Source organism: Orussus abietinus, unplaced genomic scaffold, assembly GCF_000612105.2.
Source record: "Orussus abietinus isolate OABI.00-Male unplaced genomic scaffold, Oabi_2.0 scaffold3, whole genome shotgun sequence".
Lineage (NCBI taxonomy): Eukaryota > Metazoa > Arthropoda > Insecta > Hymenoptera > Orussidae > Orussus > Orussus abietinus.
The window spans coordinates 943,276-958,829 of NW_019395984.1; the positions used below are offsets into that span (position 1 = coordinate 943,276).

The following is a 15,554-nucleotide window of genomic DNA, read 5'->3' on the forward strand; positions in this document are numbered from 1 at the left end:
GAGGAAAAATGATCACGACCGCCTTGATGAAAGAGACTCGTCAGGGCGATCGCGAGTCCTGTTAATCGCAACATAAATATACGAGCACTTATTAAAAATGCCGCATCTTTCCCTGTAGCTGGGTCGCAGCCTCGAATTAGAAAAGAAAAAAAGAAAGGGAACGAAGAAAAATAATCACGCCGCCCTGATGAAAGAGACTCCTCAGGGCGATCGCGACGTCGATCGCGAAGACCCAATTGAGGATGGTCGCGATTCGCTCTCGCGGAATATGTGCAATCTTAATAATATGAGTACGTTATTGAGCCGATTATCGCGGCCACCTACGTCTCCGGATAGACAACGCTGAGTCTTGTCTCTTGCAAATGGATCGGAGTGCATAATTAGGGCGCCGCAGGGGAAGACGAGTCGAATAGTCGGGGACGATATCGGCTGCGATTAGGCTATCGGTTCGGGAAACTCGAGTGTCACCCCGAAGCGGTCGTCCTCATCGAGGGGCTATTCACTTGGAAATCAGGGAAAAGGATTTCCTTCTTTAAGAGCCGATTGCCTTTCATTTCATATGATAGACAATGAGATTCTGTGACAAAGGACGTTCGGCCTTAGAATTGTAACAGTGTTTCGGTGATCCCTAGCGATCTCCAGCGATCTCCAGCTGATTTTCACATAATTTCCAGCGTTTAAATCTGATCTCCTATACGAAGATTACCCCCTTCAGTCTTGGAAAAAATCATCGTTGGAGATCGATGCCGAAGAGAGTGGGGCCTTCCGTTCGCGGCATTCTTCGTGGCCTTCTTCTTGATTCGCAGATCTCTCCTATCGTTTTTCACACTCCCTCTCTTGGCTCTTCGTCAGAGTCATGCCGTGCTATCCGAGACAGAACGAGCCGAAGACGTAGACTGGCCGAGTAGTCCTCTCGGATTCGCTGAAGAAGCAGGCTAGGACCCTGAGAAACTCTCGACATGTCGCTCCCACAACTTCCGAGTCTCAGGGTCGCTCTTACGGTCTTCGTCCTCCTCTTCGGCATCGTCCACGCGAGATACCACGTAAGTTCCTACCTGACTTCGTCCCCTTTTTTTATCGGTTTTTCTCCTCGCATTTTCTCCGTTACTCCGAGAAAAGTGGTGGAATCATATCTGACCACCCGGTTAAATATTCCGAAATTCCTTCAGCGGAATTTTTATTTTTCTGTGGGATATCGACATTAATGATAACGTCGCTAATTCGTTGGCTTCTCTTGTCACCGATTCGCAATTTGCGTTAGTGATCGTGACATCGATCGGGATTTTTAAGTTTCTTTAGACAATTGTTCAACCACGCAAATGAATTATTAACAGGTTTTGCATCACCTTTGGAATATTTATTCCTTAAGAGGATTAATTTCCTTAATTTAGTACCAGGCATGCTAACGATTTTCCCCTTTTTGTTAACAGCTTTTGAAGAACACAAAAGAATTTGTTGCTCGTGCCCAATTTTTTGTCTATACAGTAGGATTGAAAAAAAAGAAATTGTTCATAGCGTGCAGAATTTTTATTCCGTTTCGGGATCAATTTCCTTAATTTACCGAGAATCTTGGTATCGATTCTCGAATGCCCCTTGTCACGAATCCACAAGTAGCAGCACTGATAATCCGGATGAGAATTTTCCTCTCTCTTCAGATATAATTCTTTTTCAAATTCCCCGACATCGTTTAACAATTGCGGATGGGGTTAACAACTTTTACGCGAATGAAACTATCGGTACGCAAAAATACGAGCCCATTCAGGACATTGCCAGCTCAGCCGCAATCGAAAGATTTGGAGATCAGAGTTCACCAGATAATGAGACGATAGGGACCTAGTTTGCCTATTTCCGATGTGTCCCCTTTGCACCGCAATTGTGGGTCGCGAGAATCTGCACGGACGTATTCCTAGTTTCCAACAATAGAAATTCATTAACAATCCCCTCCCCTGACAGGTGAAAACGAGATTCGATCGGTCCATTGAGGTCTTAAGAGATGCTGCGAACCAAGGAAGGACATTCAGGGACCCCGAGACGGTACCAGAATTTTACCTAATTATTAATCCCAAGATTGATGAATAATTGCACAAATGGATGCAGTTATTCATTGTAATCTAGTAATATATCCTTCTCAGAACTTCATCGCCCACAAAGATGTAGACCGGGGCTTCTGCTATCTGGAGCGAGTGCAGGACCGCCAAGAAAATCGCAAACCTGTCCACAGGACACTTTACGTATGGGATGACAAGTTGACCGATCTGGAAGTAAGTAGACAACAATTATCAGTTATTAAGATGTGAAAGTAGCATCCGAAAGGACAACCCTTCATGAAACATTTCTACGAACTGGGTATACCGAATCGTCTCTAACTTTGGAACATGAACATGGAGGTTATATGAAAGGTCCTGACGCCCACAAAATTTCAATTTTTTTTTTAAATTTGTTTATAGATACTTTCAAAATTGTTTATAAAACATGGAATTTCATGAGTGTCAGGACCTTCCTTATAGCCTCTATATTCATATTCGAAAGTTTGAAACGATTCGGTACACCCAATTCGGAGGAAAGAACGTAAACCTCTTTGAGGCCACTTTCACAACACCTTAAGGACGGGTGGAAAATGTTTATTAATTTTTACAAAAGACCTGGAGAATCGCCGGTGGACGGGTCGTGGAGTTTTGCAAAGGGTTGGTTATCAGCCTGCTGAGAGATGAGAGACCTTCTCCAGGATCTCCTGAAGATCCCTTTCAGGATGAGGTCCCTAAGGACGAGAACGACATCGTCCAGAGGAGAGTAGCCGACATTGTTTTGACTCCGCTGCGAGCTCGTGCTAAAAGGCAAATTATCCTGGAAAATCAGGATAAATTGAATAGAAGGTTCATAAGTCGGTCTCGACGTCAGGTCCCTTACGCAGGACGATTTAAGGGCCAGACTCAGTCGCAGTATCTGAATTTTGGGAACGAAAGCCAAAAGGAAGGCAAAGCGGAAGCGGAAGCCACGCAGAGGTCCTCGCACGCGGTCGTTAGTAAGTTGCTTTAATTGTTAACCCCTTGTTTGATGAATTTTTCAACGGACGATTTTATACGATTTTATACGATATTCGAAGCGGTAGGGATTCGTCATAATAAAAAAAGGGCCGCTAATAAACATGCCACCTTAACGCTTTGTGTCAATCTTACCGTTCACCTGGATTAATGTATACAGTGAAAATAAAACAAAAATCAGAAATCTCCAGCCGTCATAAGTCCGCCATTTTGAAACGTTTTAAACTTCATTTTATCATAAATTCTACGTGAAAAATTAAATACAACAGCATAAAGGAATATCTCTTATACATATTAATTCTCTTTTAAACTCATTCTGCTTAAAATGCATTTTACAACCTACTTGAAAGATTAATTAAGGATTGTTATAAAGAACTTGTAAAGGCTTCGACAGGATGCCGTCTAATTTTATTGATGTACAGGTGGATCCAACGGGATGGGCCAGGCTCAGAGCATGTCCAGTGGAGGAGAGGGCTGTGAAGGATGTCCAGGACACCCAGGATTCGGGACAGGTGAACCATTAAATCTACAAGCTGGAGGACGACTGAAGACCAATGGTCAAAGGGGTCCCGAAGGAGGTATTCTTCAAGGTGGAGGACCTGGTACCTTTCCTGGTCGTCCTGGGGATGTAACTTATCCTGGAGGTATCCAGACCCCAAACGTGTACCCAGGATCTATAATTCCCGGTGGAGTTCAAGGTACTGGAAGTGGTCCTCCAAGGGCTCCTGCACCTGGCCCACCTGGAAGTATAGTCTACCCAAATGGAGGACAAGTCTACCCAGGTGGAGGGAAAACGATCACAACAATTCCTGGAGGTCCTGGAACGGTTGGTCCTGGCCAGGTTCAATATCCCAGCGGCTCAGGTACAGCAGTTGTAACAGGACAAGTTCCTTGGACTTATCCTGGATTAGTAACTGGCTGGCATGGGATATTTCCAGGCGGTGTCGTGCCAGGACCCGGAGGAGCACCTCTTCAACAGGGTGGAGTTGTGTCTGGAACAGGAGTTCAGTTTCCTCAGCAAGGTGGGCTCGTACCTGTAACATCCACCGGTACGCAGTACCCTCAGCAAGAAAGACAAGGATATCAAAGGATACAAGGAATTCAGTATCCTCAACAAGGTGTGGCACCAGGAACTGGAGTGCAGTTTCCTCAAGGTAGTGTGTTCCCAGGAACAGGTGCACAACCTACTCCAGGAAATTTGGGCGTAGGTCCAGGAATAGGTGGACAGTTTCCCCAACAAAGTGGGATCGTTCCTGGATTTCCAGGACAGTATCCTGGAGGAGTGGTTACTTATCCCGGGCAAGTTGTCACAGGAACAGGAGGAACGATTTATCCCGGAGGAACCCAGGGAGGAGTGTATCCTAGTGGAGGTTTACAAGGTCCTGTTGGAGGGCAGCAGCTATATCCTGCGGGATCCGGAGGAGGAGGCGGAGGAGGTGGCGGTGGAGGTGGAGGGGGTGGTGGAGGAACCGTAGTCGGTCCTGGAGGAATCAGGCAGAATGTCCTGCAACCAGGAGGAGTTACAGGTGGCGTCGTTCCTGGACAACTGCCCAATCAGACGCCTGGAGGTGTTGTACCTCTAGAAGGTCTTGGAACTTATCCCGGAGGAGTTCAACAAGGAAGACAACAGCCTGTATTCCCTTCTCCCGGACTCCCAGGATATCCTGCAGGACCCATTACGTATCCTGGAGGCACAGATACCATCGTGCCCGGTGGAACAAGTACAACTGTGACGCAGCCGGCAATGATGGTGTACCCGGAATATCACAGAGGACCCGGGACTATACAACAAGGGGGTCCCGGTGGTCCAGGTGGAGTTGTTTATCCAATTGCGCCGCCAGGTACTGGACAAGGTATTCAATATCCAGTCGGAAACGTTGTATATCCCACAGGTATGCAACCCAACCTTGTGGGCGTTCCTCAAGGACCTGGATACCCCGCACTTGTTCCGGGAGTGCAGCCATTCCCGGGAGCTATCCTGACTCCGGGAACGATGCAGTACCCAGTGAGTCCTGTTGGCCAGTATCCCTCAGGACAGCAACCTGTAAATGTGCAAACGGGAGGAACAGTTCCAGCCACCGTTCCTGGAACAGGAGGAGCGATCGGGACCCTACAGTACCCTGGAGGTATCAGCCCACCAGGGACTAGTACAGGTGTTTCCCAGTACCCTGGAGGTATCAGCCCACCAGGAACCAGTACAGGTGTGTCCCAGTACCCAGGAGGTATCAGTCCACCAGGTACCGGCACAGGTGTTTCTCAGTACCCAGGAGGTATCGGTCCACTAGGTGTCAGCACAGGTGTCTCTCAGTACCCAGGAGGTGTTAGTCCACCAGGTACCAGCACAGGTGTCTCTCAATATCCAGGAGGTATCAGTCCACCAGGTACCAGCACAGGTGTCTCTCAATACAGGAGGTATCAGTCCACCAGGTACCAGCACAGGTGTCTCTCAATACCCAGGAGGTATCAGTCCACCAGGTACCAGCACAGGTGTCTCTCAATACCCAGGAGGTATCAGTCCACCAGGTACCAGCACAGGTGTCTCTCAATACCCAGGAGGTATCAACCCACCAGGTACCAGCACAGGTATTTCCCAGTACCCTGGTCCAACAACCGGTGTGCACTACCCTGGAGGAATACCTCCAACAGGTACAGGAGTCATTCCCGCACAGTACTATCAACCCCCTCAAGGTATACCCGGGGGTACCAGCGTTTACCCAGATCCAGGGTCAGCAGGCGGAGTCGCCGACGATGGTTCCGACTCCCAGGCCTCCAGCTCCGTCAAGCAGCATGGCTCCGACACCGAAGCGAGTGCATCCGCTCAGGGGATGTATGCAGGTGAAACCGCGCAATCTCAGGTAACCGGTACGTACACCGGGTCCGGGTCCTTCTCTGCCCAGGCGGGTTCAACCGACTCGAAGAAGAGTGCGCAGGCACAGGTGAACGGTGGCAAGGACGGGGCCACCAGCAACGCCCAGGGATCTGGAGGACATGGCAAAAGTCAGACTCAGGTGCAGCTGAACTCTGACACCGGGGCCACCTCCACCGGAGCACAGAGCAGCGGGTGGAACCATGGAACCAATACCCAGGTACAGGCCAGCTCCAGGGGGGGCATGGCGGATGCGCAGGCCAACGGCGAGGGTAACACATCCAGCCAGGCTCAGATAGGCTTCCAGCCGTACATGAAGAAGGAAGAGAACGTAGATAAAGGGTCTAGACCGTTTAGAGGAGGTGGGACAGCTTCAGCGCAAAGTGGAACCCATCGAGGCCAGTCCCAGTCGCAGCTTCAGGGTTCCTTTCAGTATGGGATCACGTACAGTGGCGCAGCCCAAGCAGGCTCTGGCTCGGGTGCTGCCGCGTCCAGGAGGCCCTTCAATTTTTCCAGCACCGACTCCGAGTTGTTCAAGAAGTTCACGCCAGTAGATGGTCCATCCTTCCCTGAGGGAGATGCAGGTAAAACATCTGCAGGTACCAGTCAGAATAAAGACAAGCAAGGCATGAAAACGTCGGAATCAAGGCAGACTGTTGTGACCGGCTCCCATATGGAGGACACCAGTGGAGTCAAAGATGAAGATATGGAAAACTTACCCACTTCTACTGCCCAATCTCGACCTGAGGATCCTTACGATCACGCCACTAATGACGATTATGACGATGAATATGATGAGGAAGACTACGACGGGTCGCCTGCAGCGACCTCCAGGGATGCCGTGGGACATCCTATAAGAAATCAGCACGATGATAGGACCACACAGACACAGTCTATTCGTATTGGGTCTGGAACTGGATTTGATGTTCGCGTGACACAGGATTCCAACATACCTCGAGAAGGAGATGTCCTTCAGCCTGGCCAGACGCTTCCAGGGTACACCGTTCCTCCGGGATTTAGAGCCAGGATCACTTCGGTTTCTGGAGGAAGGACCCTTGCCGAAGGCGACGGCAAGTCTCAAGCCCAGACGGTGGTCGTCGCTCCTTCGAGGAATGCCACTTCGGGGAGGTCTTCAGCTTCGGAGACCAGGCCTCTTCTTAGGAGCTACAATCAGCAACGAGTCTCCGGGGGTAGTTATGCTCCTACTTATTCGCAGTCCTCGTCGGTTGGGTATCGCAGACCTGAAGCGAATGCCCCTAGCAGACAGAATTATTATACGGTTACGAATAGCGTGGCTGGCAAAGTTGGTGACAGCAGAAACGCACCGAGGAAGTATGAACATCGGTACTACACGAAGAGCTCAACTTGTGGATACTTCACATTCTCCTGTAACGTCGTTTACGGGTCCAACGGACGCACCAAGATCTGCAAACCGAAAATGCCGACCTACCCTGACGGAACGCCCATGAAATGCTGATAATCTCGATCGATCATATTAGTATTCCATCGCCTCTGCAGTATAATTTTCCATTAAATTAATTTCGTTAAGGTGAAGTAAAGGTGACGTCAAAGGGGTATTTTTTTTTTATGAAACCTTTCTCCGAACTAGGTGTACCGAATCATTTAAAATTTTACGAGGTTAATACGAAAGCTATAAGGAAGGTCCTGACGCTCATGAAATTTCAATTTTTTTTTTTTCAATTTGTTTACAGATATTTTTAAAATGAAGTATCCAAAAATGAGATTTCATGAGTGTCAGGACGTTCCTTATAGTCTCTGTATTCACATTGTAAAGTTTGAAACGATTCGATAGACCCTGTTCGGAGAGAAACTGCATAAAGGATTGACTCCTTGGATGCCACTTTCACATCCCCTTAATCGAAACCGAAGAAGGGTCGCAATCACCTCGCGGGGAGAGAAACTCCATACAACCTCGGACACTTGAACGAATTGTATATTTCTCTATCGCGAAGTGTAATGTATCTTTTGCGATAAAAGCGACAAGGTCACGGATACTTCGTCTCGTTCTACTTACAAGTGGTCGCCACTTATTGCTTCGATTTATCCTTCCATTTACACCGAGAATTAACATTAGGTTTAAAGTCGTCAGGTATGGCGAATATATAACTTTAACGCGTCTCCTTTCGCTATGCTCGGGCAGTATGCGCAATCATAATTCTAAATGCATCGAGTGCAGACCGTGTATGTCTCGTGAACACATAAAGTGTACGGGAAACCATAGAGAGAGTGAGAGAGAGAGAAGCATCGTCCTCGGCAAGTAACGCAGTAAAAAAGGTACAAATGTACAAAACAAACGCAGTACGAGCACGCGATACGTGGCGCGGATGAGGGAACTAAAAATGTACAGTGCAACGCAATGAGAGGACGCAATAAAAAATAAATTATTTACACTAAACGAGCTCTGTGCACGGCGTGCAGAAATACGGAACGCGTTAATCGAATGCATCCCCGCACAGGGTGCCAGAACGCTGAACACAACGATCGTTCTTTTGTACAGTACGCGTCGAGCTTACATCTCTACTCGTAACGAGGAATACTTTAAGGTGAAGTGAAACCTCCCCTCAAATCAGTCGCCTCGAAAAAGACCCTTTTTTTTCTAAGGGCATTCGTTCGAACTGTTCGAAATTTTGACACATGACTCGTGATCACCTAAGAATTGTCCTGACACTTTGAAAATTTGAATTTTCAAAAAAAAAGTTTTGACTTAGTATAAACCAGAACCTAAACGGCGTCGAGCTGTCATATTTAGATCAATACACAAGTATTGAAGGCTCTGATATGAGAAACGAAGGTGTCAGAATAATTGTAGAACAATTTAGAACAATCTAGTAGTCGAGAAATTCGCATTTGAACGGGATAAAAGCAAAGAAAAGTGTCGACGTGTTTCGCTTCACCTTAAATCCACTTTTCTCAGTATACCGAGAAGACAACTCGTTCGGTAATCGCTATTTGTACACATTTACAGGGCCATCGTAAGAAGTCGTCACTTCGTCGCTTAAATCGAGGAGGAATGCTATCTTCGTTATGCCGACGAAGGGTCGCCAAAGTAATATCTTCTATCCGGTTCCCTGTCTAACTGATAAGAACGGCGGCATGGCAAGAGTTGCTGATCCTACGACGGTCGGACACTATGAATGTCTCGACTCGAAATCTGCAAGATCAGAACTTCTTGAGAACTTTCTGCAACGTTTCTTCGCAGCGTATGTTGGAACACTTACGTTCTTTTGAACCTTGCTCTGCTTCGACATCGAGTTCTCGAGTTTTGTCGTCCTTGATCTCGGCTACCACGTCAGGGGCGCAAACCTCCGAGCTGTCGATAAAGGTCGAGCGACGTTTCGCTCGTAGAATCCTTCAATTTAATGCTCATCTACAGTTCTACAATAGCCAAATGAAGGCCCTACCTGTTCTTGAAATGCTCCAGCTGGATGTTCGCCGACTCGAGCTGCTCGACCAGGTCCTCGTTCGCTCTTTGGAGTCTCCTCACGCTGTTGGTCGCCGCGTCCACTTCGTCCTGGGCTGAAGACAATTCTTTCTTCAGCTCGTCCACCCGCGAACGGACTCTCTTCACTTCTGCTTCGTACTGCTCCGATCTCCGGGATGCGTGAGACAACTCGGTAGTCTTCTCGGCCAGGAGTTTCTTCAGCTTTGCGTGGGAGTGTTTGAGCTCCAGAAGTTCCTGCGATTAAGCGATTGTAGAAGAAGCAAGAAACCTGCCTCTTTTAGATGACATTAGGAAACGAACCTTGTTGCGATCTAGCAATTCTTGCTGCAACTGTCTAGAATCTGTATCCGACGTCGAAACTGGTCTTGCTCGTCTCGAATCTACCCTTTCCTGAAGATCTCGCAGTTCGTTTCGCAGCTGCTTGTTCTCTCTTTCGAGAGAGATTTTCTCAGTTTCCAGGCGTTCGCGTTTTCCCCATTCTGCGGCGTTTTCCACTTGGAGTCTTTCCAGCTGAAGTGCAAGGGAAATTAGATCAACAATTGTATCCTGATGTTCTTATTAAGTACTGGTATTATGTTAATGCTTACTTCTGTCCTGAGTTCAGAAAGACGACGATCCATTCCTTCCCTGTTAGAAGCTTCGTCCATGAGATCTGCTTGGGCTGCACTCAGTTCACTTTGGAAATGTTCCTTAATCTCCATCAATTCTTTAGTCACGGTTGCTTTACTTTCTTGGAGCTCTTCGCACTGAACCCTCAATTGCACTACTTCTACTCGCAACTTCTCCATACCTCGATATAGAGATGATTTTTCCCTGTTTAAAGTATTAGTAAATGTTAAGATACGTTACAAAGCATATAAAGGCGAATGAATAAATTTAGGCTCTTACTCTCTTTCCAGGGAAAGAGTCTTCGTCGCTTCGTCCAGCTTCAATCGGAGCATAGAAATTTTCTGCAAGAGAGCTTCCTCGTTTCCTAGATCAGTACTGGCTTGACGTTTATCACTTTTCTCTTGCTTGACACTGACATCCGATACGGACTTAGAGGCATCCCTCTCCGATGAATTCCCTGAGCTTTCCTTATATAATTCTACGGCATGTTTGGGCACTGCACCCTGCAGTACGTACTCTTCGATGTCTTTGTCGTGAGCAGAATCATGACCATCTGACTTTTGACTTGGTTCATCGAGAGAACCTGTACGGGAGAACAAATCTTTTTGACCAGTAGGTGCCTTTTTTTCCCCTCTTTGTACATTATTGTACACAGCTAAAAGCTCATCAATACCTAAGGCGTCTCTCAATAGAGGATTCGATTCTAATATAGTAATAATTTGATGATCAAATTGACCTATATGCTTTAATAGAATCATATGAATCTTTTCCATTTCTTTCTTTAACTGTTCGTTCTGAAGCTCCAATTCCTGCAAGTCATGCTTGAAGGTGTTAGCATCTTTTACAGCGATTTCAAGATTCGTTCTCAAGACTCTTGCTTCTTCTCTGGCTTTGTTCCTTTCGTTGCGTACTTTGCTCCACTTCTCTCTCCAGTTTGCTGTACAGTCGGCCCACCACTTCATCGTCTTCTCCATCTGTGCAGCCCTTACCCTTGCCTCCTCCAATTCTCTCTGACGGAGAGCCTAAAGTAAACGTCATGGCAACTTAATATTCTATTAATTCGGTACAAAGTAATGGTTAATCTCGTACATTTTAAAATAAGCACACTAGTATGAAGAATGTGTTACAGTTCAAATTTATTTAATGTTTCTCAGATTTCTCATGCGAAGGGTGTATAAACTCCCTTAAAGTTAATGCTGTTAAAAACCTAAAAGTCTTAAAAACCTAAAATAAAAATAAGAGAGTATACTTCTTTGGTCTCCCATTCGCTATCCACATAGCGTGGTGAAGCAGAGGAACTAACATCGTGGTCCCTGATGTGCCTTCTCGAAGAAGTCCCACTGGCTGTTGATTGTGCCATAACAATAGGCGGAACTCCAGTGTCCACCTGTCAATTTTGATATGCCACTAAAGAAATAAATCCCAGAAACTTATCCAATAACCAGTTGCATTTTTCTATCTTCGTTCTAGTGCAGCCTTCGTCCCTTGCTTCATACAACTTATTTATTTATGGATAGTCTTTATTTTAAAATTATGTACAAGAATTGACAATGGTAGATACATTATCGCTAAATACAGCTTAATATAGCTGAACATCAGCCAGCACACCACCCAGTAAAAGGGGTAAGTCAAGCATACAACCTTTCACCGTCAAAGTTCCTGAAAATTCCGTTTTCATCAGGACGTTTATTACGTATTTTTGAGGAGCGCGCTCACTTCTCGCACTTCCATCTCACGTGGATTTATTCGCCGAATTACATATTCGCTATATAAAAGAACGAAATCACCAGCACTTCCGGTCTAGTAATATTACAAATAAAGGTATATACCTTCTAAATTGAACATTGAAATGAAGGAGGTTTTCCATTTTGAATTTTGGCGCCATCAGTCACTTCTAGGTTCGGCTCCATCTACCCACTAGTGAGCCTTATCTTCCTCGCTTGTTATTCCTAACCTCTTTGCCCGTCTTCGATCCGTTCGAAAGTCAGAGCAGAAAGACTTGGAAGGGCTGTTGAGCGATTAAGTAACCGGAAAATCAGTTCAACTCAGAAAAATGTCAGCATGGAGGCAAGCAGGTCTAAAGTACGTAATTTCATCGTGTCAATATATCTTTCCAACGAATCATAAATGATGGCAATAGTTAAGTCCTTAGATTATTCCGTTAGACTTTTTTCTCAGGTTATGTAATATAACTCGGCGTCAAGTAACTTAATTGAATAAAATTTATTGTAAAATGAATGTTTAAACAATTTTCGTTAATAACATGTTTTGGAAAGAAGCTTAAAGATATATCATGTTTTCAGTTACATCAATTATTCTCAAATTGCTGCAAAGATTCTTCGCCAAGCTCTGAAAAGTAACTTAAGGGCAGAAGCCCTTAAACGCGACGAATCATCAATTAGATTCACACAATGGAAAGATGGGAAACCCGCAAGTAAGTATTATCAACTACGAAACATCGTAATAAACATTTATCATCGTATGCCCATATTTCATAAACATTTTAATTCATTAAATCCCAGTACAAAGGCATTTGTTTTCCAAACAGTTTTCTTTTCCTTCTGATACATTGAAACAAGAATTTGATGTAATATTTTAATTTGTTACAGCTGAAAAAGAATAAGTAAGTTTTTTTTTAAAGGTGATGAAATGTGTAATAGAATGCAAACACTGACAATTTTAACGAGTTTATGATATGAATGTCTAACTTGAATGTACATCAGTTTTTCCTTAGCGATAACCAAATCATGCACCCTATAATTTTTTTGTGACTACTAACACTGTTTTAGACATGAAAGGAGATCAATTAAACTAATGAAGATGTTTTTATTTCAGAGACAAATTAGGTCACTGATATCACAATGGATAGGATAATCCGCTTCACAAATATTCATTTATAGGAAAGTAATTTCTGTAATGTGATTCTGGCCACCCATGTGAAATAAAACTCTTCATGTGCTATAATTAGCATTCTTTGAACAAACCACATGGAATTTAATTTTTAAAACGTCATCTCACAACCGGGCAGTGGGCCTTGCAGTGTACTAAAAGAATACATATATTCTATAAGTATTATTGTTCAGAAAATCTTCTAAACCTTTTCTTAAGTACAACTTACCAATGAACTCGGATACTAGATCGTTATCGCTGTCTCCTCGCATCGTTCCTGTAATTTCCTCATTTTCCACCATTGGTAGAAATAATTGAACAAATTCCGCGGTGTAAGGTGGAGCTATTGCTTCCAAAACCTATAATTAAGGTTCCAACTTAAAGAAAAATATTAACGGAAAGGATAAATATGAAACGATGGTCTAAATTTACCTCGGTCACAAAATATCTAATCAGAGAAACGTCAGTATCACCACGTTGCCAGCATTGCTTAATGTAACATACTACAGGTACTACACATCCCCGACTCAGAAGATTCACCATTCTGTCTATCAACATTTTTTTCATCTCCAACTAAAATTAAAATTAAATTTACATGAAATCCAACACCATTGTGCATAACATTAGTTGAAACCCACCTGAACAAGAATTTCAAGTTCATCTTGTTTACTTTCAAACAACTGAACAAGCAGCTGTAATACTTTCGGATGGAGTAGCGAATGACATGCCACAACTTCATCGAGTACTGCCAAATGAACTGGACAGTGTTCAGTGCATAATTTAAAGTATGAAGGTTCCGTTACAGTACATTGGACCCATCGAATGACACCCACGCTTACTACTGGAAATCTGTAAATAACGAAATTATACATGCTTCACCGTTAGAAAATACTTCCCAACAGTTCCTGCATAAATAATTTTAGGTATTGTAATTACCTGATAGATTGATAAAGGGTATTAAGTTCAGCAACAAGCTCTGTTGAACCCTTATTAATATTGCAAATATTGTGAACCTTTTCAATAGCTTGAATTGTTGTCTTCAGTTCGTCTTTATTAATCTTACGGGCACCTCCCTTCTTTGGCGGTGCCTCACAAACACTTGCAGCATATGCCAAAAGATATATGTATTTTGATTTGTGTTCAGGGTTGACTTTCACACCTGGCTTGAAGAGAGCATCAACTAGTAATTCTGAAAGAAAAATTTAAGATATCTGAACGATGCGATAATAAAATATATACCGTAATCATTACTAAAAGTTTACCTAAAAATTGCGGATTTCGAAGTAATTCAATCGGAGGTGGCTCAGCAGAGGAATAATTTCTGAATAGTACAGTAATATCAGCTGGATTCAGAGCATTACGAGATAACATAGATGCTAAAGCCTGACATGCAGCAGGACTGCCAGCTGCTCCATTCAATGCCATTGTAATAGGTGTTACGTCGTGTCGACTAAAATGTTACTTATTACATTTCATCCCATACTTTTCATTAGACGTAGTAAAGCATTCCTGTTTGACTGAATCTACCTACTTTTGTTGTGCACATTTTGTAATTTCTTGCGATAATCTTTTCATCATGAAACCACCTCTTGGTTCCTGTGCAAGGATTTGCAGCAGCACTTGACTGTAAACGTAAGTGTGCTGTCCATGGCACACCATTTTCTACAAACGAAAATGCTAGTAGTAATTTCTACGTTTTTAACCTTTTGTATGTAATTTCATGACTAACAGCACACTCCTGAATGCTCGATTGCCAGTCTTCAGTGTTCTGCAGAAAACCAGCTATTGCTGTTTTCAGCACCCTGGAGAACACTTCAATCTGTTGTGCTGCCGTTGAAATGCTCGTGATCTCTCCTTGAAACCCAGCATCTGATATTAACTACAAAATATCTTCATTACAGCTTTGATTCCTGCTTGTTAATAAGCAATATTAATGGAGATAAAAAGAGTACTTTAATAGTAAAATTCAGCATCAAGCAGTCCGGATATTCCTCCGCTAATCTATAGATAAGAGATCTCCAGGTGGGATGCTGAATCATTTCCGTTAACCAAGCAGGTGTCTAAAACATTAATTGTTGTCATTTCAGACTACTTCTAAAGAATTTCAGTACAGTACCTTATACCAATAATTTTACGTTCAATTGTTCAAATTCTGAAAAGCTAATTACCTCTCCTTCCTCTGTGAAGATCTTGTCAGCTTTCTTCGGATCGAATGTCTTTAAGATCATATCTTTTAAATTATTTTCAACCATAGCTTGAACATCGGTGACTTTAACACCAGCAAGAATAAGCCACTCGGCGAGTAGGTTTGCCATTTGTGCACAAGCTGTATAATTTTTGGATAACAATTCGATGACTTGTTCTGGATTTCCACCCGCTTGGAAGTATCTAAAACCCAATGATATTTGTAGAGAACATTTCATAATTCGTAGAGCAAATCCAGTTTTAAAATAACCTTTTTAACTGTGTAAAAATTCCTGGCTCCATTATATAGTCAGGCGTCTTAAATTTATCCAGACACTCGTTGAGCACTTCTGGAGGATTCTCCAGAGCATCTTCTCCGCCACAATCATCGGTTCCTCTGCCCATGTCATCTCCCCAGCCACCACGGTCTTCGTCGTAATCAGAGTCCATTTTTCAAGTATGTTAATGAAATATTCCTGAAAAATGGAAAAACATTGAGGTT

General features: G+C 44.0%; 4 protein-coding genes across 6 annotated transcripts; 2 read left to right on the top strand and 2 right to left on the bottom strand.

Moving 5' to 3' along the window:
• The first annotated feature begins 922 nt into the window (after positions 1-922).
• Positions 923-7,498, top strand: LOC105699024 (elastin). Its single transcript, XM_012423722.1, has 8 exons — positions 923-1,043; positions 1,954-2,034; positions 2,133-2,261; positions 2,641-3,022; positions 3,464-3,904; positions 3,980-4,882; positions 4,934-5,374; positions 5,451-7,498. Exons 1-8 carry the CDS (start codon positions 960-962, stop codon positions 7,382-7,384), a joined length of 4,395 nt encoding a protein of 1,464 aa, XP_012279145.1. The 5' UTR covers positions 923-959; the 3' UTR covers positions 7,385-7,498.
• A 345-nt stretch (positions 7,499-7,843) lies between these two features.
• On the bottom strand, positions 7,844-11,576 carry LOC105699260 (coiled-coil domain-containing protein 102A). 2 transcript variants are annotated; one of them, XM_012424123.1, is made up of 7 exons: positions 11,229-11,576; positions 10,259-11,001; positions 9,958-10,183; positions 9,671-9,880; positions 9,330-9,604; positions 9,147-9,238; positions 7,844-9,079 (listed from the first exon to the last, which is right to left on the bottom strand). In XM_012424123.1, exons 1-7 carry the CDS (start codon positions 11,337-11,339, stop codon positions 9,057-9,059), a joined length of 1,680 nt encoding a protein of 559 aa, XP_012279546.1. In that variant the 5' UTR covers positions 11,340-11,576; the 3' UTR covers positions 7,844-9,056. The 2 variants fall into 2 exon arrangements, with proteins under 2 accessions (XP_012279546.1, XP_012279545.1); XM_012424122.1 differs by having other exon boundaries at positions 9,147-9,277.
• A 313-nt stretch (positions 11,577-11,889) lies between these two features.
• Positions 11,890-12,946, top strand: LOC105699109 (protein stunted-like). 2 transcript variants are annotated; one of them, XM_012423849.2, is made up of 4 exons: positions 11,890-12,061; positions 12,283-12,413; positions 12,589-12,602; positions 12,815-12,946. In XM_012423849.2, exons 1-3 carry the CDS (start codon positions 12,033-12,035, stop codon positions 12,600-12,602), a joined length of 174 nt encoding a protein of 57 aa, XP_012279272.1. In that variant the 5' UTR covers positions 11,890-12,032; the 3' UTR covers positions 12,815-12,946. The 2 variants fall into 2 exon arrangements, with proteins under 2 accessions (XP_012279272.1, XP_012279273.1); XM_012423850.2 differs by lacking the exon at positions 12,589-12,602 and having other exon boundaries at positions 11,892-12,061.
• LOC105699106 (negative elongation factor D) lies at positions 12,654-15,502 on the bottom strand. The gene is made up of 11 exons (XM_012423845.1): positions 15,324-15,502; positions 15,037-15,256; positions 14,821-14,928; positions 14,598-14,747; positions 14,400-14,530; positions 14,131-14,318; positions 13,805-14,057; positions 13,507-13,717; positions 13,301-13,441; positions 13,098-13,227; positions 12,654-13,023 (listed from the first exon to the last, which is right to left on the bottom strand). Exons 1-11 carry the CDS (start codon positions 15,500-15,502, stop codon positions 12,989-12,991), a joined length of 1,746 nt encoding a protein of 581 aa, XP_012279268.1. The 3' UTR covers positions 12,654-12,988.
• Positions 15,503-15,554: the final 52 nt, after the last annotated feature.

Excerpts from the sequence above, each read along its gene's own strand:
- LOC105699024 (XM_012423722.1), top strand. The coding sequence starts at position 960 with ATGTCGCTCCCACAACTTCCGAGTCTCAGGGTCGCTCTTACGGTCTTC. Across the intron at positions 3,023-3,463 it reads GTCCTCGCACGCGGTCGTTA|GTGGATCCAACGGGATGGGC; the intron begins GTAAGTTGCTTT and ends ATTGATGTACAG. Across the intron at positions 4,883-4,933 it reads TTATCCAATTGCGCCGCCAG|GTATGCAACCCAACCTTGTG; the intron begins GTACTGGACAAG and ends TATATCCCACAG.
- LOC105699260 (XM_012424122.1), bottom strand. The coding sequence starts at position 11,339 with ATGGCACAATCAACAGCCAGTGGGACTTCTTCGAGAAGGCACATCAGG. Across the intron at positions 9,881-9,957 it reads TTTCTGAACTCAGGACAGAA|CTGGAAAGACTCCAAGTGGA; the intron begins GTAAGCATTAAC and ends CTTGCACTTCAG. Across the intron at positions 9,605-9,670 it reads AATTGCTAGATCGCAACAAG|GAACTTCTGGAGCTCAAACA; the intron begins GTTCGTTTCCTA and ends GCTTAATCGCAG.
- LOC105699109 (XM_012423849.2), top strand. The coding sequence starts at position 12,033 with ATGTCAGCATGGAGGCAAGCAGGTCTAAA. Across the intron at positions 12,062-12,282 it reads TGGAGGCAAGCAGGTCTAAA|TTACATCAATTATTCTCAAA; the intron begins GTACGTAATTTC and ends TCATGTTTTCAG.
- LOC105699106 (XM_012423845.1), bottom strand. The coding sequence starts at position 15,502 with ATGGACTCTGATTACGACGAAGACCGTGGTGGCTGGGGAGATGACATG. Across the intron at positions 14,531-14,597 it reads CGAGCATTCAGGAGTGTGCT|AAAATGGTGTGCCATGGACA; the intron begins GTTAGTCATGAA and ends TTTCGTTTGTAG. Across the intron at positions 13,024-13,097 it reads TCTAGTATCCGAGTTCATTG|TACACTGCAAGGCCCACTGC; the intron begins GTAAGTTGTACT and ends GTATTCTTTTAG.